This window comes from Amblyomma mixtum, chromosome 3 (genome assembly GCF_055824585.1).
Source record: "Amblyomma mixtum isolate Tamu chromosome 3, ASM5582458v1, whole genome shotgun sequence".
Taxonomy (NCBI): Eukaryota; Metazoa; Arthropoda; class Arachnida; order Ixodida; family Ixodidae; genus Amblyomma; species Amblyomma mixtum.
Window position 1 is genome coordinate 407,700,850 of NC_143014.1, and position 22,995 is coordinate 407,723,844.

General features: G+C 45.8%; 2 protein-coding genes across 2 annotated transcripts; both read left to right on the forward strand.

Annotated features, from left to right (window-relative positions):
- Positions 1-1,018: 1,018 nt before the first annotated feature.
- On the forward strand, positions 1,019-17,478 carry LOC149357538 (uncharacterized). Its single transcript, XM_089576601.1, has 7 exons — positions 1,019-3,110; positions 6,215-6,405; positions 7,801-8,027; positions 8,486-8,587; positions 11,724-11,762; positions 13,865-14,041; positions 17,411-17,478. Exons 1-7 carry the CDS (start codon positions 2,937-2,939, stop codon positions 17,476-17,478), a joined length of 978 nt encoding a protein of 325 aa, XP_089432727.1. The 5' UTR covers positions 1,019-2,936.
- Positions 17,479-19,880: 2,402 nt separating this feature from the next.
- LOC149357539 (uncharacterized) lies at positions 19,881-22,729 on the forward strand. Its single transcript, XM_089577942.1, has 3 exons — positions 19,881-20,085; positions 21,234-21,393; positions 21,927-22,729. Exons 1-3 carry the CDS (start codon positions 19,909-19,911, stop codon positions 22,040-22,042), a joined length of 453 nt encoding a protein of 150 aa, XP_089434068.1. The 5' UTR covers positions 19,881-19,908; the 3' UTR covers positions 22,043-22,729.
- Positions 22,730-22,995: the final 266 nt, after the last annotated feature.

The window sequence follows — 22,995 nt, forward strand, 5'->3', positions numbered from 1 at the left end:
GATGATGTTACCACAGGGGCTAGGGCTTCGAGTTCACGGTGAACAATTCTTGTCACTGTGTCGGTGACAGGAGGAGACTCTGAGGGCACTTGAGTTTGAAGTCGTTGGTCCTGGCAAGAAGATGTAGCGGCTGTGTTTGGAAGTCGGGAAAACTGTTGAGAAATGCGACGGCTTTTGACTTGTTCGAATCGATGGCACTCCTTGATATTGCTGTCAACAGTTGTGCAGTCTTTGCAAACGAGTAGATGAAAGGCATCGTCAGCAATGCCTTTCAGCACGTGGCCCACCTTGTCGGACTCGGTCATGGTGGCATAGACTTTGTGGCAAAGTGTCAATACGTCCTGTATATAGGCCACGTAACTTTCCGTCGACGACTGCGCACGAGAAGCAAACTGTTTTTTTGCAGTGGTCTGCCTATTGTCAGGTCTTCCGAAGAGTGCTCGCAATTTCTCTTTGAATATATCCCAACTGGTAAGTTCTTCTTCGTTGGTTTCAAACCACACCCTCGCCGTTCCATTCAGATAGAAAATGACGTTAGCAAGCATTAACGTTTGATCCCACCGGTTATATGCGCTTACTCTTTCGTAAAGGCTTAACCAGTCATCGACATCGGTGCCGTCGTTTCCCGAAAAGTACTGGGGTCACGGGACGAAGCCATGACCACGAAAGGAGCAGCAGAAGTGGTCGGCGACTCGCTGGGTGGGGCCATGATGGTAGTAGCGCCGGTTTGACGACCGCTTCGGAGCTCCGTGGTACTGGGGACGATACCCGACACGCTCCACCAAAGATGTTACGTTGCCCGAAAGGTTAGTCACAAGCAAGGGCGACCGGAGCGCAGAGCGAACAACACAGGAGACACCGAACACTAGCGCGCGCACTCCAGTCAGGCACTTCCTTCTCATCGTCTTCTGTGAATATCCGTTGCAATATCTTTCTTTAGTAGGCTTGCTTTATGTTCTTTGCATATTTAAAAGTACTGAGTTTTACCCCGCCGTGGTAGTGCAGTGGCTATGCCGCTCGGCTACTGTGCCCGAGGATGTGCGATCGAATCCCGGCTGTGGCGGTTGCTTTTCGATAAATGCGAAAAGCAAGGCGCCTGTGTGCTGTGCGATGTCAGTGCGCGTTAAAGAACCCTAGGTGGCCGAAATTACTCCGTAGACCTCCACAACGGCATCTGTCAGCCCGAGTCGCTTTGGGACATTAAACACCATAAACCAAACCAGAACCATTCTAAGAGAGTTAACTGCTGAGCTAGTCTGTGTTGCACTGAATGCCCTGCAATTATGGAAGAACCCCACGCCAATCATTATTCAATAACACTTTTTGTCTCAGAGGAACCATATAACGTGCAAACTTAGGCACCCCTAATTTTTTAACCATGGTGAATGAGAGGAAACACTACAAAACCTGATTTCCATGGAAGTTTCACACATTTAGAAGAGAAAAATTCTGCAGGCCACTTCTTCAGTTCCCGCGACACTCCTTCAGTACGAAAAATCTGCAGCTTTTCAGAAGGTGTGGGGATCGTGTAAAAACTTCCAACCTGAATGTGTTGATGGCCAAAGATGAACTCGGGTGTTACTTCTGTCACACTTACAATGTGATCGTTTTTCAGCAGACAGCATGAGTCTTTCTCAACACCAGTTTTCAGTGATGAGACATCTGTTGCCAGCACACACTGTGGGGGTTCTACTGAGGAATGGGCCAGCTCAGAGAGCCTGCGACTGACCTGTTCAAGTGGCTTGCTGCTTGTTCTCAGAAGTGCTTTTAACTGGCCCAAACTGTTCTCGAAGGGAAATGCACTCACTCTGTCCAGTGGGCCATACAAAAGGCAATCATCTGCAATGTGGCACATCATATGCACATTGTAAACCAAGAACTGTGGACCATAAAGTGAGGCCGCTTGCTGAGCAAAGTACTGAAGGAGCCGTGAAGCGTAGTTGTTCATTTCAATGCACAGCACTTGGTGCAGCAAAATGCGCATGGCAACATGTAAACAGAGGAAGTGCTGGTAGCAGTCTTTTTGCAGCAGGTCACGCAACAAAACAGGACCAGTGTAAAGCAAGAATGCCCTAAATTCAACGGCCTTCCACCTCTCCAGCTCGTCGAGAGACCTTGGTTGCCGAGCAAATTCAGTAGGCAGCTTACTCGCCTCCAATTTTGCACTCAAAATTCTTCTTTGTTGTGCTCCAAGACGGTGGGGCAATGGTCCTGAGATCCATGTGTGCAAGAGCTTGCGGACAACTCCTAAACACACTGAATGCATATAGTCAACAGGAAACTGTTTTACCATGTCAATGCGGAGTTCAGTAAGTGGACTCACTCCATGGTGGTGGCCAGGGTCTGTCATAGCTCGAAATGAACCATCGGTTCTGTGCTGAAAGGCAGCGCATATCGGAAACGTCTGCCGACGGTCAACTCGTTCACCTTTTTGACTGCAGCGATCGCAACCGTAAAATCCCATGTGTCCTTTTATGCACTTGACATATGACCTAGCTGGTGCATCGCATATTATGGCAGTTACCGAGATGCTATAATGTGTTCCATGAACATCTATCCCTGACACCTCTAGGTCCTTCATTTCATCAATAAAGGGCTGCAGAAAGTCCTCAATGCTAGTTGGTTTTTTTTTGTCACAGTGAACAGCAACGACAAATGGTCTGTTCTGTACACAATTTGATACACGACAAAGCACAACCCAAAAGCTGACAGAAGAACTTTTGAAGATAGGAAGGCCATCTATATTTACATGAAGTTCAATGCTGGGGCTCTGTTGAGGGCGGAGGCCTAATCTCACGCGATTTTCAATTTGTGGCTTCAAGCCAAAATATACGACATTTCCTCGCACATTTGCTTTTCTCTCTGTTTTCAGCAGAGTCCTTGCGTCACTTGGCATTGGATGACCAAGCCTCTGGAAAAGCGAGCAGAGATCATTGATGGCCGAGTGCGTCAACGAGTGTTTGAGAGCAATTTCCCTCAGTTCATCACGAACGTTAACACGTGAACCACTTGCTTCTGGGCCAGAAGCGTCAGTGACAGCATCCGAATCACTGAGCTCTTCAGCGACCAAGGCACGTTCTTCGTCACAGTCTTCGGAGAAATTCTCAGAGGTGCTTACTGAGCCAGAACTTTCAAAGTCATATTCCTGAGCAGACTGCTCTGCCAGATATGGACTTCTCTGGAAGTCTACGCGTGCGCCTGAACGGTCAGCCGGTTCAATGTCACGCCCGGTAGCCTCGCGCATAGTGGATGTTTCTGATCCATTTTCGTCATGTGAAATGTCACGAAAAAAGTCAGTGACCTCTCGCTGCAATCGCCGGTATTTTTCCCACTTACTCATGATTTCCGCATGCTCTGCAGCCGCAAAGGCTTAAACCAGCTTGTGAACTCCGGCCACCAACACAACCACCCGTCTGCGATGTCAGTCACGGCGCACTGCAGTGCACTCAGTACACACACTAAACACTCACTAAAATACTGTACAAAACAGGGCGATGCACTATACCGCGCACTGAAAACACTTTATCACACACTAGAGATGAGACACCACGCAAAAGACAAAACAGATAAACAACAGCAACACAATAAAACTACGGTTGGGGATTGGATTGAATTGGATTGGATTGAAGACCTCATACTCAAAAGTATGAGGCCTTCATTTCTCTAAAAGCTACTTTAAATAGAAATTACGAAAAAAAAACGCTGATATCGAAAAGCGGGTGTTAAAGAGGCTATCAGGACTCACAGCTTTCGCTCTATCACTATATGTTCAAGTCATATGCTCAAACCCGCACAATTTTTGTGCACTTTCACACAATGATAACCCTTTGGCGTGTTGCGGAAATAAACGCACGCCGTAGAATGTTTCTCCCAGCTAAACGGGCGTATTGTTCGAGCTCAAATTTGGCACAGAAATCGAATTTGGTCGGCAGAATTGTTTCATGCTACATCTGTTTGAGTTACTTGCCTGAATCAATCAAAAAAAGTCGTATAATCGCATCGAATCGAATCGCAACGATGACTGGATGAATCGTGAGGCAGATCGAGTGCGTTAATTAATTGTGAGTCTAATTGAGTGAGTTCGCAATTTCGGTAATCCCGAGCATGTGTGAATATATATTAGATTAGATTTGAGGGAGCCGGCAAGCTGACCAAAATTTTGTTAGTGAGCCGAGCGCGGGCATTCTCGACATTGCCGAGGTATATTGTGCACAGTCGTCCACATGCGTGTATGTGCCCGCTAAAACGACGAACGTACGTCATCACTCTTAATTAACAATAATAACAACAACAGTAATAATGTTTCATTAAGCATTCATTGCAGTGGCCCAGCCATGCTTAAAAAGGTAGTATTGCCACGACGGTTTGCTGACCCTGACCTAGGACCCTATTAATTAAGGTATAGTACGTGAGATGTGAGGTGAGGAAAAGATTAGATATGTGAGAGCTAGAGGATGAGATGTGGGGATGAGGAAAGAAAGGGGACCGAAAGAGAATAGAACTATGCACGGCAACCATAATTTGAGCCGCCTTCGATTCACCAGAACCATTTCAGGCGGTGGAAAAGACCGGGCGATGGTAACAGGCAACTGTAGCCGTAGAGACCACGGAGGAGCAAGATATATAATAAGGGAGTAATTACTCATTGGCATCCACCCGAGCGCAGCCATACGGCTACAAAGGAAAGCTATACAGCTTTCTCAGAAACTTCGTAGTTAAAGAAAAATTCGTCCTGGTCCGGGGTTCGAACCCAGGACCACCGCTACACCGGAGCAGTCGCTCTACCAATTGAGCTAACCAGGACGGCAAGCTTATGGTAGGGCGAGATCGAATTGATCAATAACTCGAAGTGGGAACAGTGTTGGTCAAATGTTTTGCCGTCCTGGTTAGCTCAATTGGTAGAGCGACTGCTCCGGTGTAGCGGTGGTCCTGGGTTCGAACCCCGGACCAGGACGAATTTTTCTTTAACTACGAAGTTTCTGAGAAAGCTGTATAGCTTTCCTTTGTAGCCGTATGGCTGCGCTCGGGTGGATGCCAATGAGTAATTACTCCCTTATTACAAATCTACTCCACCTTGGGGGATTCCCCTGAAACATTTGACCAGGAGCAAGATATCAACACAAAACTTAACGCAAAATGCAACTAGTAGTTTTTAATGTGTTATCCTGGCTCAGTGTTCAACACAGGAGCAAAATAACTGGTTAAAGTCCCGGCGCGACATGACTATAGCTTTGGTTCCCGAATAAAAAAAAAACGAGTGTGTTTTCGCGGTCAACTAAAAGTTCCAAGGCGACACACGGAGTAACGTCCCGTAATTTGCTGGCATTTATCGTACGAAAAAGTCCATTCTCTATTGTTCGTGGCGTGCAGTGCGGCGAGAAGCGATATGTACACACAGTGCTCTGCAACTTTATCGTAGCCATCTTGGGAAATTTTCCCGCCTCGACCGGTGGGAAAATTTTCCAAGACGATTACGATAAAGTTGCAGAACACTATTTAGGTGGCACCTGGAGGGTCTAGTTTGCTTAGTTTCTTTTTTGCTTGTTGCATGTTAAAAAACAATAAGACCGTTGTCTTCCCAGTACGCGTCTGCACGTTAAAAAAAAAAAAAAATACTAGTAATGAATGTTTCGGTCGCAAGAGGACGCTTTCAACTGTTTGGCTTCAACCCTAGGGTTGAACCCTAGGTAGACCCTAGGGTTTAAAGATAACAATGGTCATGTAAATAAATCTGCAGTGGAAGTCAGCAAAAAGCGATTGGAGGATTGGTGGCTGAAAAGCAGAGATGTGGCATAAGGTTAGAATTGTAGGAAACTGTAGGTAAAGATGACGGCGATTCTTAATAAGAATTGCCAACACACTAAACCAAAAAAATAAAAAAGAAAGAAAAGTTGAGTTTGGTGGCAATTGCCACCACCCCGTTTCAAAGGGGGCGCTCCTATCCATCCATCCTTCAACGTCTGCTGTTTTGTTTGTGTTTATTGATGTCAGAGGAGGCGCTGCGCTGGGTTACCCATCGACCATCGAAAACCTAGCCCTTTTCCGAGAAGCTCACAAGCAGCAAAAGTGAGCCAAAATCGAATCGGCAGCAGCGGTTGCGTCCGATGGATTACGCTCTTAAAACGGGTGGGCGCCGACACATACCGACACCCGACACAGGGAATGGTGAATAGATAATCATCATCATCATCACCTCGCAACTGTACCCTCGCAGCACCTCCTCATCCCCTCCCTCATCTTGCCAAAGCCAAAGCCACCAAAGCCAACGCGGCATTCCCGCCTTTTTTTGTCGTCGAGAGTCAGCGTGCGCTGCGTCGTAGACAGTCGTGTGCTGCATTACGCGTTCCCGCGTTTGCCGTCGACAGCCAACGTGCTCTGCATTATGGATCGCCATTTGAACGACCGGTAAGTACTCTTCTTGTCCTACTAAAATCTAACTTGTTCGAGCTTCTCTGCAGTTCAAGTCGATGGCACCCGTTCCACGTGTTGAAATGAAAGGCTGTTACTGCTGCCCGCGAATGCTTTGTTTGCGCAGCTACGTACAGGTTCGAGCAAAATAAAATGTGCATTATTGGCTGCAAACATTTTTTTCGCTTTCCCCAGCTGAAATTGCCATCTATTTGGAATGCGCCTGCAGTTAGTGGATGCTTGCCAAATGGGCAAGCACACACGATTAGCACCACTTCGCGCGCTGCCTCGACGTCGGCAGAATGCAACTGCTGGGCTTGTGCGTTGATGTTTTCTCCGGGTGGATTTTGGCAGCTTCGCCGAATTTGAGCTCGAGCTCGGAGTTTTTTGTAAGAATGAGCAGTAGTACGAGCGGTGCTCTGAGTGATTCGGCTGGTATGATCAGACATGGGCTACTTTAAGCTTACAAATAGGGCTGCTAATTGAATTGAATCAAACCTTCGACTGTCTTTATGTAGGGTGCGTTTTAGACTTGTGGGCGCTTTGTTGAATATTACTTGGCGTCTGTACTGAAATGCGAACCTAGCGAAAACAAACCAAGGCGTGCGCATAGGTGCCGCGCCTCTTCGATCGGTAGTCAAATTGGTCAAATCCCCTTGACTTGCGCGGGCTGACGCGTTTTTGACAGTCTTATAGGCCACATCTTTCAAATGTACACGCCTTCGCCGCCACTGAGGATGGCTGAAGAAAGCGCAAGAATTCACAAACAAAACAAGACCAAGAGGCGGCGCTCAGTTCGGCGGGAGAGGAATGGCGCGCGCGCGAAGTTTGGGAATTTTCGGCGCTTGCTCGCTGCTCCGCGGCCGCCGCCGCTTGTTATATAATTAATTTCGAGTATTTCTGCGCCGAGTTGGGCATTGATAACTACAGGAAGGGTAGTTTATAAGACATACTACCGGAATATATAATCTTCCAAAATTCGACTTTTTCACGATTTTTTGATTTTCAAAGGTCGCGTCCCCCTTAAACATATGGTTCTAGGAATGTCAGCATGGTACTGGCTACCACTTCTTTTTTCTTTTTTAATGACTGTGATGCATGCCGTATGAACCCAAGCTGCTGTGAATGTAAAAATGTGCTTTGCCAGCCACTAAACTTTCAGCTCCCATAAGCGTATCTGTGGTGTTTGAGATGTAGCAGATGTGGTGTAATGGGTCTTTGGGTTCAACTTTCCTCTGCTCATTGATGCAATGGCACAAATTAAGCAGAAGTCTGGCTTAAATTGTCTGCATATTTATGTTATAGCTGGTCTAAGTTAAGGATGGGCATATCACATTCAAGACACAATGAAGTGCTCGCAAAATTTTATGCCTTTGTTTACTCTCTGCACAGGAAAAGAAAGCGGGCGCGACACGACCGCATGTACTGTGTGGTTTTGTTCACAAATGAGAAGGACTCCGTCGGGGCAGTGCCAGTTCGCTGGCTGAGCAAAAGCACAACAAGGTGCATGTGGCCCCCAAAAGGCACTGGGCCTCATGCTGTGGAGCAGATGGCCCGCAATATGCTGAAGCCTGGCCCTGATTGGCAACGGTGTCCCTGCAGGGTGCTGGGTTATGCAGGTATGAGCAGCTCCTTTATTCACAATATACTTATACTTACTGTCCTAAACCTCGCTACATTAATACTTACTTGCCTGTTTTGGCAAGAAACTAAGCTTATTGATTTTCTGACTAGCACAAGCAGCAAAAAATGGTGGCAGCATATCGTAAAGCACACAGGATAAAATTTACAATGTTGGTTTATCTGGTTGACATATTTCTCCACAAATACATGCAAGACATTTATAGGTTCGGTGAGATTTGAGTACTGCTAAAAATTTGCTCCTAGTTAAGGCTTGCACAAAAATTTAAATTTGCAGATGACCAGTTATGAGAGATGACCTGTGTGTAAATGTTTTCTTGTAATATTGTTTTATCTTGCATGTATAGCTTATGTCGCTCTAGTCTATGCAGCTGGTGAAGCTGTGCCCAGTACCCTGTGCACCTGGTTTAGTCACCTTAATTCTTTTACAAAACAGACACTTACGCTGATGCCAAAAGAAAAATGGAAATCGCAGAGCAGACTTCGCACATTGAGTCTGGCAGCTCATGTGAAGATTTTCCGTCACCAAAAAGGCACGGTGAGTTCACCATTAGGATTTAAACTGTTGTTATGTGAAGTTAAAGGGGTGGAGACACCAAATTTTGAAGCTATAAAAAGCCTGCTATGGGATTCCTATGTATGCAAGGGCACTCAAAGCCGGGTGTTGGACGCAACAAATGTTTAAAAAATATTTTAATTCGGTTCCAAAGATTACCTAAATGCTCACTCTCACGATCTAGACCCATCGCTAGCGCCATCAACCATGACATCACAAGGGGTGTAGAAAAATTAGTTTTAGTGACGTCATACCAAAATACAGTGACGTACGATGAGCGGGGCACAGCCGCGTGAGCGCAGTCGACGCACCAGCGAGCCGCGTTTGCTGCTAACCGCCACTCGCTCGGTTTGCGGCGCGCCGTTGCGAACAGCGTCGCAACGTCCGATTGCAGCTCGTTGCCTGCGTCCGGCCTGCTAGATGTCAACGGCGGGCCGCTCGCGACAACAACGACGGGAAGCGGCAGCCAATGCGAGCGCGGAGAGCGGCAGCGTCATGATGACATAGGGCGCACTCCTTGGAGCCGGGCGGTCTGCGCCAGTCTTCGTGCCGAACGCCGGCATCTGAAGAACGCGATAGTATTGTTTGTTCACGTTCATAGCAAACCCTGGGATATATGAATATCAAAAATGCATCGTTTCTAACGATCGTTGGCAAATACCGAGTTCCTGGTAGAAGTGATGACTGCGATGCAAGCAAATATCATCAGCCGGTTTTGTGCTGCTGCTACCTGGTGCGGTTCGCCTGCCGTCTGCTAGCTCTGTTGCTGAAGACGTCGTGGAAATCGAACATATCTTTTATTATGGGACGAGTTCACAGTAAAGGGGTGCCGAGCGGAGCACGTTTCTGAGCGCTGGCCAGTCCCGAAGCGCCCTCAGCCGCGGAGTCGATATGCGAAAGCAGCTAGGCCTAGCGACGACTAGGGCAGTCTGGTACCAGCGCGCAGGTCGTCGGCCGGCGTTGCCGCAGGCAGTGTCGCTGCCGAAAGATCCACTTTTAGCACAGTCATGCTGTCGTATCTCGAATCAAGAAAGAATGCTTTCTGGTAGCATGGCTGTTTTGTATTTTCTTGTGCGGACGTGAAGTACGCCGAGTCTGCCGGCCGGTAGGTCAGCCTGGATACCGTCTGCCGACGTCATAAAAGCGAGCTAAAGAGTGTTCTTGACGTAAATAATAAACCATGGGACAAAAAATGTGAAAAAAGTGTCATTTTTGAGAATCGCTGACCAATACTGAGCTGCTAGTAGAGGTAACAACTGTGATATGAGCAAATTTCTCACAACCGCGCCTAGCAGCTGCCGCTGGCGCGACGTTGGGGTCCGGCTCGCCTGGCGCCCGCTAGCTCCGCTGCCGAAGGCGTCGAGGAGATTGACCATACTATTATTTTATTGTGAGATGATTCTGTTAACACTACAGCTATTTGTGAAAAGTAGGCCTTTTATTATAGCGCAGGCGACTTCCGAAGCGCCGGCCGCTTGCTAAACAGGCTATAGGCCTAGCGACGACCACGGCAGCCAGGCAGCAGCAGAGCTCGTCGCCCGGAGCGCCCGCGAGCGGTGCCGTTGCCGAAAGCTCCCAACATAAGCAGACATGCTTTGTCGCTGCTCGAGTATAGCTGGCAGTTCTGATAACAAGGCGATCTTGTCTTTTCTTGTGATATTTGTACACCATCCCAAGCAGCGCTCAGGTACTGCTGCACGGCAGCGAAGTGTGACACTGCGGTTGTGGGCGCAGCTTGGGTAGAGCGGCGCAGCGATGCTTACTGGCATTTTGCAAAGTGTTTCGCATCCTCACGCGAACCCGCGAAGGCGATATTAGCGTGCGAACAAAACAAAAGTCGATGTCCTCACTCATTGGAATCAGATCTGTCAGAATCCGAGCCGCTGGGACTAGACGTGCAGTTGTTTGTTTTCATGCGCTGGTCAGCACGTGTGTGGGAAAGCAGACGATGCAGCAGTAGGTGCGTCACAACTTTTGTGGGCCCACGTAACCAAGCGAAGCAGTTGATCTTCCCCGTCTGTGACGTCACTGTACAACTCGGCGTTCCGAAACCGAAACCGAAAATCGTTCATCAAAAAATGCTATAATAAATTATTCACTGTGAATATATGAATCTTTGAGTGTGTATCATGCTTCCTGGAGCCATAAGAAACGTTTGAAACTAAGAACGCGCGAACCACAAATTTGGTGTCTCCACCCCTTTAAGTTAATGCTTTGTTCCTGAAAGTGCACAAATAAAAAGATTAATTGGCCTTTAATTCCAATTAAACCAATTAAGACTGTGAGAGCACTGTTTGTCATGGTTTGGCATGGTTTGCTTCTCTGTTTAGCATTGAGAGACACATAGATGTGGCCAAAGTGTGTCTTCCCCAAAATGAAAATTGGCCGATTTTGAGGAAAGGAAAGGTGCGCTGTGTGTCTGGATGGATGCCTTCTGCAGTAAGAGCATGCAATTGGTTAGTAAGAGCATCTCATTTTCACTGTCCCGCAAGGGCATGTGACATGTCTCAGGTTGGCGTGACACAAGTAATGGTCTGCTGCAGCGCTGCTTGGTTTTGTATTTGGTGAGAGCGCCAGCCCCGTGGCAGTCACTGCATCAGCTTGTGATAATTTTCGGTGCTGACATTTACACCTCTATCCACCAATAAAGATTTGGAGATGTTTTCAATTTGGTCACAAAATATGTCAAGGGTTGCATATAAATGAACAGTGCCAGTTGGGAGCTGCTCGGCTCTGCTGAAAATCTGAACAATGTGAGATTTTGAGATAAGCGATTTTGAGTTACAGCTTTACTGAACTACTCTCGGTGCTCGTTTGGCATAGTGTTTTTTCTAAAATGGCTTGTATTAACCACGTAGGCAAAATAAAGTGGAATAGGAAGCTTCTAGAGATGTGCAATACCATTTGTACCACTGAAAGACAAAAAAACGATGCAACAACGTCTGCGATTTAACGAAGTTTTTCCCGAATGTACGCCTTCATTATATTGAGGTTCAACTGTACTGCATTATACTGTGAGGGTTGAGATTTGCTCACAGGCCTTGCAGGGCTCCGAAAGGAGCTAATCGCGGTTAAGATTGTGCTGAGAGGTAATATTGCATTTGGGTATTTGTTTCAGTTCCAGATTTACAGCTTCGCATGCCTCGGGTTGAGGACGGTAAGTGCACTTCTCTTTCTTTTACATGGTGAAGTACAATATTAATATGCAACTCCTGGGGTTTTATGAACATCACATTTTTTGGCGTCTCTTTACATGTGCACAAGTGTTTTTCGCTATACAAAGTGGGACTGTTTTAAAACTACAAAAATAGCAAACTAAAATTCACTGTGGCCAGTCACAATGCGTTTCATACACTCATAACATCACAAACGTATGAAAACACTAACATGCACTGAATGTCTCAAAGAAAGGTTCTAAATGGTGTGTTAATTGAAGGGACACAAAAGAGTCTGTCTAGTTCAAAATTCTGCTGATGGATGGAAATGGACCCATATGCAATCAATGAAAGTATTTTTTGACAATTACATTTGTAGGACCATTGAAATCAATGATTAGGAATATACTGTCACTCTTCCTCGTTTACACGTAATGTGCGGTGGCAGCAGAGGGCAGCAAACACCAGCTGCATGAATTCAGCACTGTGGTCTCTTGTTTCTGCAGCTCTGGCAGTCACACTCACTCCTGTGCATCTGCCATTCAACTGAGCCTACGATAGGCTGCAACAGTTTCCACTTTTCTCGGCTCGGTCAACAAGCTTACTAAAAGCAGTGTGAATCTAAATAATGTGGGGGGCTTACGCCGGTGGTCTGCACAACCTTGTGCTGTACTATTTACTCGCCAATGAATAAGCTAGTAACATAGTCATTTGTGGCTTTGGAAGAGGGTATTTTTATATTCTGTTTTGCAACGCATATAACTTCCATGGCAGAGCTTGCAGGTGATGTGTCAGTTGCGGTGTTCTTGAATTATGCTGTACGGGTGGCAGGGGCTCAAGGGCCACTTTAGCAGCATGTTCTACCATGAGAAAAGCTTTACCAGCGGCACACTGGACCGAAGTTCTAATGTCATGGCTGTAATGCCCAAATGCATGCAGCAGCCACAACTGCTGTGTGGGCAGGGCTGTGGGCACACATTTTTCAAGAGTTGAAGGAGCTCTAAACAGCTAGTTTATACTGTTTCACTATACAATTCCAGCAAATTTTTTTTCCAAGCAATGTTTAGAAGCGAAGTTGTTTGCAATCAAAGTTTGAAATTCCGTGCCTTCGTGGCATTCCTCCTTTTGATGTTTTTGGCATGCGCAATGGCTGGAGCTCTTCCTTGGGTCCCGTGCCCACCTTTGGTGGTTTTGTGCGTTTGCTTTTTTAGTTGTCTCTGCAAACAGGAACTTCTGTTCTAGCGTGGCCAGGCATGGTGGTCATCTGCTTCATGCATGCAGTTTTTGGCTGTGGCTCTTATTCCTGTGCCAAACATTCGAGGTGTTAACCTTGTGTATGATTTCGTGTTAGAAATGCAAAAGTGGCGAAGGCCACTTGAGCCGCCAGCGCGAGAGCGGAAGTGCAAAATGGAAATCTTTAAAAAAACATTCTCATGTACTAAACATCCATAATTTTCTTTTGTGCTAACTGAAAATTAGTATTACTACTTCTCATGTGCAATAGATATGTGATGCATGCTTGCAGCTGACAAGTAGCCATTAAAAGCCGTCGATACATAGTAGTGTTGCACAGAGAGAAAGAGTGAATGCAAAAGTCAAAGGAGAGAGCCTTTCAAACTTTGAATGCGATTGTGGGCTGTGTTATCCGGGTAGAGGTGTAGTATTTTGCTCTAATGTTTATTACAACACAATTAAGCAAGTGAGGTATATTATAACCCAAGCACAGGTGATTTAGGGCCCATTTAATGATATTGCATATAGTTTTGGCCGATTTGTACCGTCTTTGCCAAAAGTAACCAGGCTGCGTGCTTCGCTTCTGGGTTGGGTGGTACAGACTTCATACCACTTATGAAGCATTAAATCTATGGAAAGTAAAGGCGAGATCCTGTCCTCACTTCTAAACAAGTTGTTGCCTTCTGGGAATCCATGTTGGCTTTAGAATACAAGTGAGAAGCAAAACATGCAGCCTGGTTACTTTTGGCAAAGACGGTACATGATCTTTATGTTCTGACCTCATTTTTTTTAAAAAGCTCTTTAGCACCCTTGCACTGTGCTTTTTGTACTGGTGAAACCATTTCTTGCTTTCTACTACCATTCTTTGCAGACTTAGCAGAGTATGCACACGAGAGTAGTGCAGAGGTCCTTTCAGCTGGTGGCCCCAGGGACCGAGCTTCACCCATGCCTACGACAAGCATCACCAGTAGTGAAGTCCGTCATGAGGCTGTCCGGGATGTAGTGCGGACTATGGATGTCCCCAGCGCACACAGTCTGCACGACGAAAGTGAGGACCTGTTGGGTTTCTGGATGTTGATGTCACTTAATTATACACTGGTCAGCATTGAGAACTGTCACAGGTGCTGAATAACTTATCATTTGAATTATATATAATATCATGTCGTAATAACCCCTTCCAATGAATATTTGAATGTAGCTCTCAAATCTGGCATGCTTTTCAATCTTCCTAGCTCTGCTAATGGGCACTGTGCAGGAGCAACTCGCGCCGCAATGCATGCACCCCTCGAGGCGGGAAGGGAGCTCTGTTCGGGAAGGGTGTGCCCAGCCGCACTGTGGAGACGCTGCGGTTCTGCTGTGCGTGGTTCATAGTCGCCGTTCGTTCCTTGTATTCGTGGCATTATAAGGTCACAAATGAATTCCTGGGTTGCAGTTTTTTTGGTCGTTTGGTTTCATACATTTTCACTTGCCTGATAGAGTGCTTTTGACACCCGAAATAAGATTTATGAAGCAAAGTGACGCGAAGCTTGGATAGCTGCCATCCAACGAGCAGTGAGCTGGCAATCATGTCCGGATCTGCTGCTTCCAGATTTTCCACACGGCGTCCTTCCCAATAGAGGGCACACTCCCTTTTCCTGCGTTCGCAGTCTTTCTCACATAAAAAAAAAGAAAGAAAGAAAGAAATCTGGCAACTCATAGGCATCTGCAATATCTGGAGCCAATTGCCATGCCCAACAAAAGGAATGCGCATGTACTAGGACCACCATGTGCACCCCGTGGGCCGCGCTCGTGGACACAGTTGATCATTGCGTAATCTTTATTTATTTTTTCAGTTGTAAGTTCAGCGCTGTGTGTGTCTTGTCTCCTTCTTGGTCTGTGTGTGTTTGCGCTGTTGAACCTTCACTATGAATCTACACCAACTAGCCCAATCTGCAGTTCTTCTACATCTTTATTTAATCTGTCCTGTGGTCTATATTTCCTTGTCTACTGTAGCTTGCATGAGGACCGGTGCAGTGCAGAGGTAACTAATGGAAATGTAGCGCTTTTACTGCATATTTACTGTTTGCGTTTTTTGCGCTTAGTTTTGCAAATTTGTCTTGGTTACTTTTTTTTTTGCTTTCAATATTTTTTCTTCCCTCTAGCTCACTCCTTTTTCCCTTCCATGTGCTGCCGCCACTTTCCTTCTGGGCAGTTTTCTTTGTCCTTACTTATTCGTGGGTGCTCTGAATAAATCAGCATTCTTTACACACCATCCTACTCCAAACAGGAGGTCGAGTGGCTCGCTGCCACCTGTTACATTCCCCATCCTAGCTTAATTTGGTGGCAGAAGACTTGGAAGTACAGTCAAAGAACTAGCATTAAAGTCGGGATTTGAGGTAGGACTTTCTTTCAATGAAAAGGAAAAGTAGGCATCTACATCCTTTCATGACTTTTCTCACCACTTGAAAAGCATTGAGCAATGGGCCTGCAATAAGCTTTGAGAGCTTTATGACCTGCCTGACAAAGGAAAAATGCATGTGTATTAGAAACCGTAGATCACTTTTTGTGCTGTGCTGTAATGGAAGTTTTCCATGCTCATAGCTGGGTTGTTGTATCAGTGACTGTGTGCATGAGCATTGCATGGACAGAGTGATCAGTGTGAATCTGCCATCCTTTCCTTTATCATCGAGAAAAGTGCCAACTGCCTCACCAGAAAGATAGCCAAAGCTTATCAAAAGTCTTCTGCTTAATAACAGCTGCCTGTGGCTTGCCAAGCCCCAGTAATCGTTTTTGGGTCTTCAGGTTTTGCGCATTGCGATCATGTTTGTTTATTCTTTTTTCATGCCTTTTTCTCCTTTTTTGGCTCTTACTTCATTCACTCCTATTCTTTTCCCACACTTGTTCCATCCTTCTCCGCCGCTAAATCCCCCGCAGTGTTCCTTTATTTTTATTTTTTCCTTAGCCAGTCCCACATGAAGATTCAACAGGAAAATGGCGCAAAAGACGTGGACAAAAGAGACAAACACGACAGGACCAGCGCTGGTCCTGTCGTGTTTGTCTCTTTTGTCCACGTCTTTTGCGCCATTTTCCTGTTGAATCATGAACCAACTAGCCCAAACTAGAGTTCTTCTTGCCCACATGAAGAATTTGAGGCTGGCTTTCTGTGAAACTGCACCGCATGTGGAAGGAGGAGGGTTCACAATTTTTTTTTAATTTCCTACCTTGTTATCATGTTTTTTATCCCCTCCTCTTTGTTATTTTGCTTGGCCTTTCCAAACTGCGCGTGCTTTTCCTTCTGTCTTCTTCCATTTTCATGTTTTCAGCCTAGAAATAAATGCCCAGCAGGCAGACAGGGCTTGTCAGTGTCTCTCAGTCTTGCGCCTTGTGGTGCCTGCATTGTTCATGCTTCGCTATGTCACTCCAGCTAGACCAAACTGTCAATGTTCCGCTGTGCAGACCCCAATTACTTTCCTACAGCCGCCTTTTTCAAGCGGGCGACCTGCCCAGGTGGCCGCGTCTATCCTTGAAAAACTCCGGTGCCCATTCGTGGCGGTGCCTGTTCACCGCGAGTGCTGCCCCGTGTGCTTCTGCATGGGGCCCACAGCTTCATTTACTGGAGATTCATTCACAATATACATTCAGATAGATTGAACAAAGTGGAAGGCTGACAAGCTCTTTTCACTTAATTACAGTGCATTTTGGCAGTGAAGAGTGCCTAATATTAAATATTCCTTGGTATACCTTGCACAGCAGCAGCAACGATGGCCAGTGCTGTTTTATTACCATATACAGTAAAAGCTCACTAATTTGATATCGGAGAATATATTTATTTTGTAAAAGACTGACCAATGGTTGCTTTTTGATAAGAAGCGTGGAACAGTGACCATTGTTTCCTATTTTCAACCCCTGCGTCCTTCATGGTGTGACACATTAGTGGTGGTGTCCTCTCACAAGTGCCAGTATCGGGTGTGAGGAGGCTGCACTGAACAATGCGCCAATAGCACTTGGCGAACGCATACTTTTGGCACGATAAAATAACTGCAGATGGAGGTGAAGGTGGTGAAGGCATGGTGAACCTTCCTTCATCTGCCACACCCTGCATTGTCTCTCTATCAGGTCTAAGGGGATTATACTTTAGAATCTCTCAGTGCCATTGGTTACAGAAGGGTTCTTTAGGGAGTAAAATCCACCATTTTTTTCGAGCAGTAGCCGACTATAATAGTATACTATGTAAACGCCGCTGAAGCCTGTAACATTCAACTAGGTCAGTGAAACTGCTGGAAGGGCAACTTAGAAAACCTCTGATCTGTGCTTCAACCATAATGTTTTAAACTTCCTTGATATCTCATTTACTCTTCTACTGAAAACCTGAACTAAAGTTGGCAGCTCTCTGAATTATCGCTTGACACTTTTAAAAAAGTTTGGTTCAATTTTGCAGGTCGACACTGTGAAGACCCACGGTGTGTTGCAAACCAACGTAAGTACTCTTGTATCCTCTTACAATGATTTAATCAGCACTCATTTGCATCCTTGAAATGCATGGAATTTAACTAAAAAGCTGTTGTTGAGATCCTTGATAACCTTGGAATTTGTGGGTCCTTGAAAACTGTTGAGTTTATGATTTGAAAAGGAGTTTGTGTGTGTTTTTGTAGATACCATACTTTCACGATTCTAAGCACCCCCTCCCAACTTGGCAAAAGAAAATTTGGACAGAAAGTTTGCATGTGAATCTAAGCACCCCCTTTTTTGAGAGGAAAAGAACGTAGACAAGGCTTCTAGCATGCTTGCTCACTCAATCGAACTGGAGTCTGAGACCCGAGTTCGTGCAGTGTCCACGGCGCGGTATCCACTTGTGTTGCTGCGCTCCGACACTACATGACAGCTAGTGGCGCAGGATGGCAGAAGCCGGCTGAAAATGACCCCTAATGCTCTTTCAGCGTGTTGCCACATGGACCTCGTAATGGCAGCCATTTGGCTATGTCAGCAGGCTTTGCAGGTGCTGTGGGCCCACATTTGCCTTATTTAATGTCAGCTGTTCGGCATCCATAATGAAAGTCAGATAAGTTTGAAGAGGGCTGTCATAGCTTGAAATTCAAGCGCAGTGCAATTGCGTTTTAGGAAGATGTTTGCTAAATTTTTTTGCCAAATGAATTGTTACTGCTTGCATCCATCTTGGCAAGATATTGATGCAAAAAAAGGGGGGGTAGATTTTTTTATCTCCTCCCTCACTTTAATCACTGCTATCGAGAAAAAGGTTACTTAGCGTCGAGTAAATACAGTACAGTCAAATCTCGATATAACGAATTCTGCGGGACCGCACAAAATTATTTATTTTAAAATATCGTTGCAATGAAAAATCTGCGATTATAAGCCAGTGGTCAAACGTAGGTATGAAAATGACGTACCTTGGCAGTGGGCACGTGTGTAGACCAGCAAAACCTCAAGTGAAAATGTTGCACTAACTCCAAAGCTGATTTATTTGAAGAAATCCATTGTTTTCCTCTGCCGCGTGTGCCGCCGCGGTGGCTCAGTGGCTATGGTGCTCGGCTGCTGACCCGAAAGACGCGGGTTCGATCCCGGCCGCGGCGGCTGAATTTCGATGGAGGCGAAATTCTAGAGGCCCGTGTGCTGTGCGATGTCAGTGCACGTTAAAGAACCCCAGGTGGTTGAAATTTCCGGAGTCCTCCACTACGGCGTCTCTCATAGCCTTAGTCGCTTTGGGACGTTAAAACCCCATAAACCAACTAAACCAACCATCTTCTGCCGCGTGCAGCAAACATGACCGCGCACTACATTACACCACTACAGCACATACACCTTCCACTTTCCGGAACACCTCATCGCATGCGTATTTGCACTGAGCGATGAAAATACGGACTTTGTCCATATGCAAAAAAAAAAAAACAGAAACGTCAGAGTTCTCTATGACCCCATCTTCAATGCTCCCTGAAGTTTGAAAATCTTGTCTTGGTATTTCATAATGTTCGCGGCATTCGATGGGGCAATGCTAGCTGTCTGTAGAGGCCGAATCACTTTTTCCCTGCGTCGATTTCTTGCAGGGAAAGCAGCTGTGTTCATATCTTCTTGGCATTTCGCTGGCTAATACATCGCCAATATCGCACAAACTTCGCCATAAGATAATCTGTGGCAAAAAAAGAAATACCGTCCCGCACGCACGAACACACGAACGAACGACCCGCGTACGACACACAACACAGGAAAAAAAACGCAGGCAGCTAGGCCTGCTGGCTACTGCGTAATAAACCATAGCTTCATGGTGGCGCTAGGAGCTGGTACTAGATGTGCTGATGATGATAGCTACGGCCCACGGACCATACACACAGAAACGGCAGTTTCTGTTTCACGCGAGAGTTGCAAGCTGCGGCGCTGTTAATTTTAGCCGAATTCGTAATACTGATATTCCAAAATTCTAGAAGAAATAAAATACGTTTGTTATTCTGAAATATACGCTATTTTGAAATTCGTAATTCTGAAATAGTTTTACATTGAAAACATAGCAAATCTGCCGGGGATTCTTAAAAAATTCGTTAATTTGAAAAATTCGTTAATGTGTTCGTAGTAACGAGATTTCACTGTAGATGTAATGTAAGTAAGGAAGAGAGCAGAGTGGGTCAGTGAACAAATGCAGGTTAATAATAGGCTAGTCAAAAGAAAGAGGCAGGGAATATAATTGACGGTTAAAGGTAGCGAAGTAGGTTGCAAGATAAGGCATGTGTAGGAGACAGCAGGAAACCAGGTGTCTAGGCGGGATTAGGCAGTTTGCAGGAATCGAATTGGATGAGCTGACACATGGTCAGGTTAATTGGAAGGATATGGGAGAGTCCTTTGCCCTGCAATGGGTAGTCAGGCTGATGATGATATTTAGTAAAGATGAATGTTTCATTTTTGCACTTCATGTGATTTTCCCCAGGCAATATGCACCGGGTTGTACAGCTATTAATGGAAATCCGGGCTGACGTTAAGGAGCTGAAAGGAAACTACGCAGCTGCTTATAGTGAAGACCCATGCCGAGAAATCGGGCCGGCAACCTCTGTTGAGGTACTCAAAGAAATCGAGGAGGAGCTTGGAGATCCTGACAAACGAACCTTTCTGGTAAGCTCCCTGTGGTAGCCATGAAGACAAGCTGGCATTGTTGCAAAATTTGTCGTTGGCATTGTGAGCTAGAAATCACTTGCATGGTGCTGGAAGCTGGTAGCTTGCATGGCTGGCCAATGATTTTTTTGTGCAACTGGTTTGTTCAACTTAACGGGACCGCATGATATCAGAAAGTTGCGGGGAGCTGCCAGTTCGGGTTGTTCATGTGAGGTGGAAAGATACAATCGGAATAAGAATCAACCTTCCAGTTCTCTAGGATGTCGAGTCAAGCATACTACTCCTAGGTTAAGAAGGCACGACCATACAGCTTGATTAAACCAGTGTTTGATATGTTGGGTTGTCACCTGCATTACAGTGCAGTCCACTTATAACGATACCAGATATATTGATGTCAGCAAGACGTGGTCAGTCGTAGCATGCATATGGTGGACAGTGAGGTCACAAACTTGCGTCCTCACACTCCCTTCAGTGGCAGCGGGCATTGTTTGCAGCCGGTAGCTGGGGTACTGTCGCGATGGATGTATCATGCCTACATTGTTTCCAACAGATGGGCTAGCAAAACACTGTTTTCAGCATACAAAATGCATAGCTGTCTGCATCATTTTTATTTTACCAATTTAATGTAAAAACAATGCCTTCACCAGTGCCTGTTGGCTAGTTTGCTTGTGCAAATCTGGTACTTCTGTATTCCCAACTGGCTCATGTGCCAAAAAAATATTGATCGCTTCTGAAGTTTTTGTTAATGCGGAACAAAAAGAACGCTCGCTGTTGAGAGGCGGCAAATGTAATGATCTCTATGGGCGTTCACCAGGGCTGCCAGATTCTTTGTTGCCGCTGGAATTTCATTCTTGAGGGCTTTCATTGCTGAGGTTTCAACTGCACTTCGATGCAGTGATGCTTGCTGAAGGTGGAGTGGAGAGCAGCAGTTTTATTGGCCTGATTGTTGCCAGGAGCCTTCATCATCATTGCATCCTAGCAAATATAGTAATATCCTATTTTCATTTCTTAATGTCATTGAGTCATATTAGTGCTAGCAGAGTTGTTATTGCAAAGCATCTTTATATGCCAAAACCGAAAAAAGTACAAGGGACTCCGCTACATCAATTGTGCAGCTAGCAAGGTAATTCTTGTAATTTTTCTTTCAGACGAAAAAGCTTGGTTTGATTGGCGGAACGACTCCGGATGAGGCTACACGCCTCATAATGAAGACGTTCATCAAAACACCAGTGGCCCTGGAATACACATTGGAGGGGCGAAGAGACAAGCCAGCCTTCAAGGACCTAAGGCTCTACAATGTGATTGTTGGTATGTTTCTGTTTTACACTAATTTTATATGTAACTGACCACATTTTTAGTCCTTGTGCCTGACTCAAGGACCTAAGGCTCTACAATGTGATTGTTGGTATGTTTCTGTTTTACACTAATTTTATATGTAACTGACCACATTTTTAGTCCTTGTGCCTGACTTCGGGCGTTATGCTTACATGTGTACTGGCAGTCTACAGTTTGAGTGCATCAAGAGCAAATTGTACTGATACAGTGCGATAAATGTATTAGGTTCGTTCAATAGGTGAATTGAACGAACCTATTAGTGTGATGTTTAGTTTGGTAGGTCTTAGTATCTCGCAAATATTCAAAAATATTCTGGCATAACCTTCTTTGTTTAGATGTTAAGTGCCAATGAAGTTTTATACCTTGAAAATAAAAGTACATTTTGCTATTGGCAGCTGCATAGCTGTTTTGATGCATTGGGGCATTCTTTTCAAATGCTAATAAGATGAGTGCTCTTCCAGCTGTCTGAATCGATTGTGTCATAAATGAGATTTATGTGATTTCAGCTGCTGTCCAGCGCCGGATTCCGGATGCGGATGTGGCAGTAATCAATAACCGCATCGCCGGATATTTGAGAGGGGCCCGGGACCGGGATGGCGGCCGCAGGGCCAGGATGAAGTAGCACAGTAGGATGTCCTGCTGACAGTGTTTTTTTTTTCTTGAAATAAAATATGTTAATTTGCATTTTGATGGCTTTGTGTACCTGATCTGTGGGCTGAAGTGGCATAGCAAAATACGTCACTTGCTCACAGAATCTGACATTCCAGTTAACTATTACAGTTTATCTTAATATCATTGCCGCCACTTGCCTGTCCCTGTTCAGGGGCTTAAGCCAACCTAAGAAACAGTAGTGGCTGCCCAAGATAGCCCGTTGTGGATCCCTTTAAGGCAGCCCACCTGAACCTGCTGTGGGCCCCATTGAGGAAACCTACATAGGCTGCCCACATCAACCTGCTGTAGGACCGACTTAGGCTGCCGATGTAGGCAGCCCACATCAACCTGCTGTGGGCCCCATTGAGGAAACCTACATAGGCTGCCCACATCAACCTGCTGTAGGACCGACTTAGGCTGCCAATATAGGCAGCCCACATCAATCTGTTGAGGGACCCGTTTAGGCTGCCGATGTAGGCAGCCCACCTACTTTCGCTGTTGGACCGATTCAGACGTGCCTCACTTGGGCTGCCCCGATCGGTCCAAAGTGGGACCAATGGGGTAGCTTGGTGGGCTGCCCTCTTTGGGCCTACCGGGGCCCGAGTTGCAGAGCCTGCGTTGGCCCGACAAACATTGCCCTCATCGGGCCCACTAGGGCCCGCACATGATAGCCCACATTGTGCTACTTGGGGTGTTGTTACTGGCGGACAAGAGATGGTGCTAATTGCTAAATAAATTTCATCACAACTAACTCAGGTGTGATGACTTCACAACTGATCCCTGAATACAACTATCAGATGCTTACAATACAACTGATCATACAACTGATCAGGTGCTTACAATGCAAGGCCATGAAATACCCAGGGGGGCCGAATACAAATATCTCGGGATATGGGTAAACGAAGGGCAGATATACACGGAAAA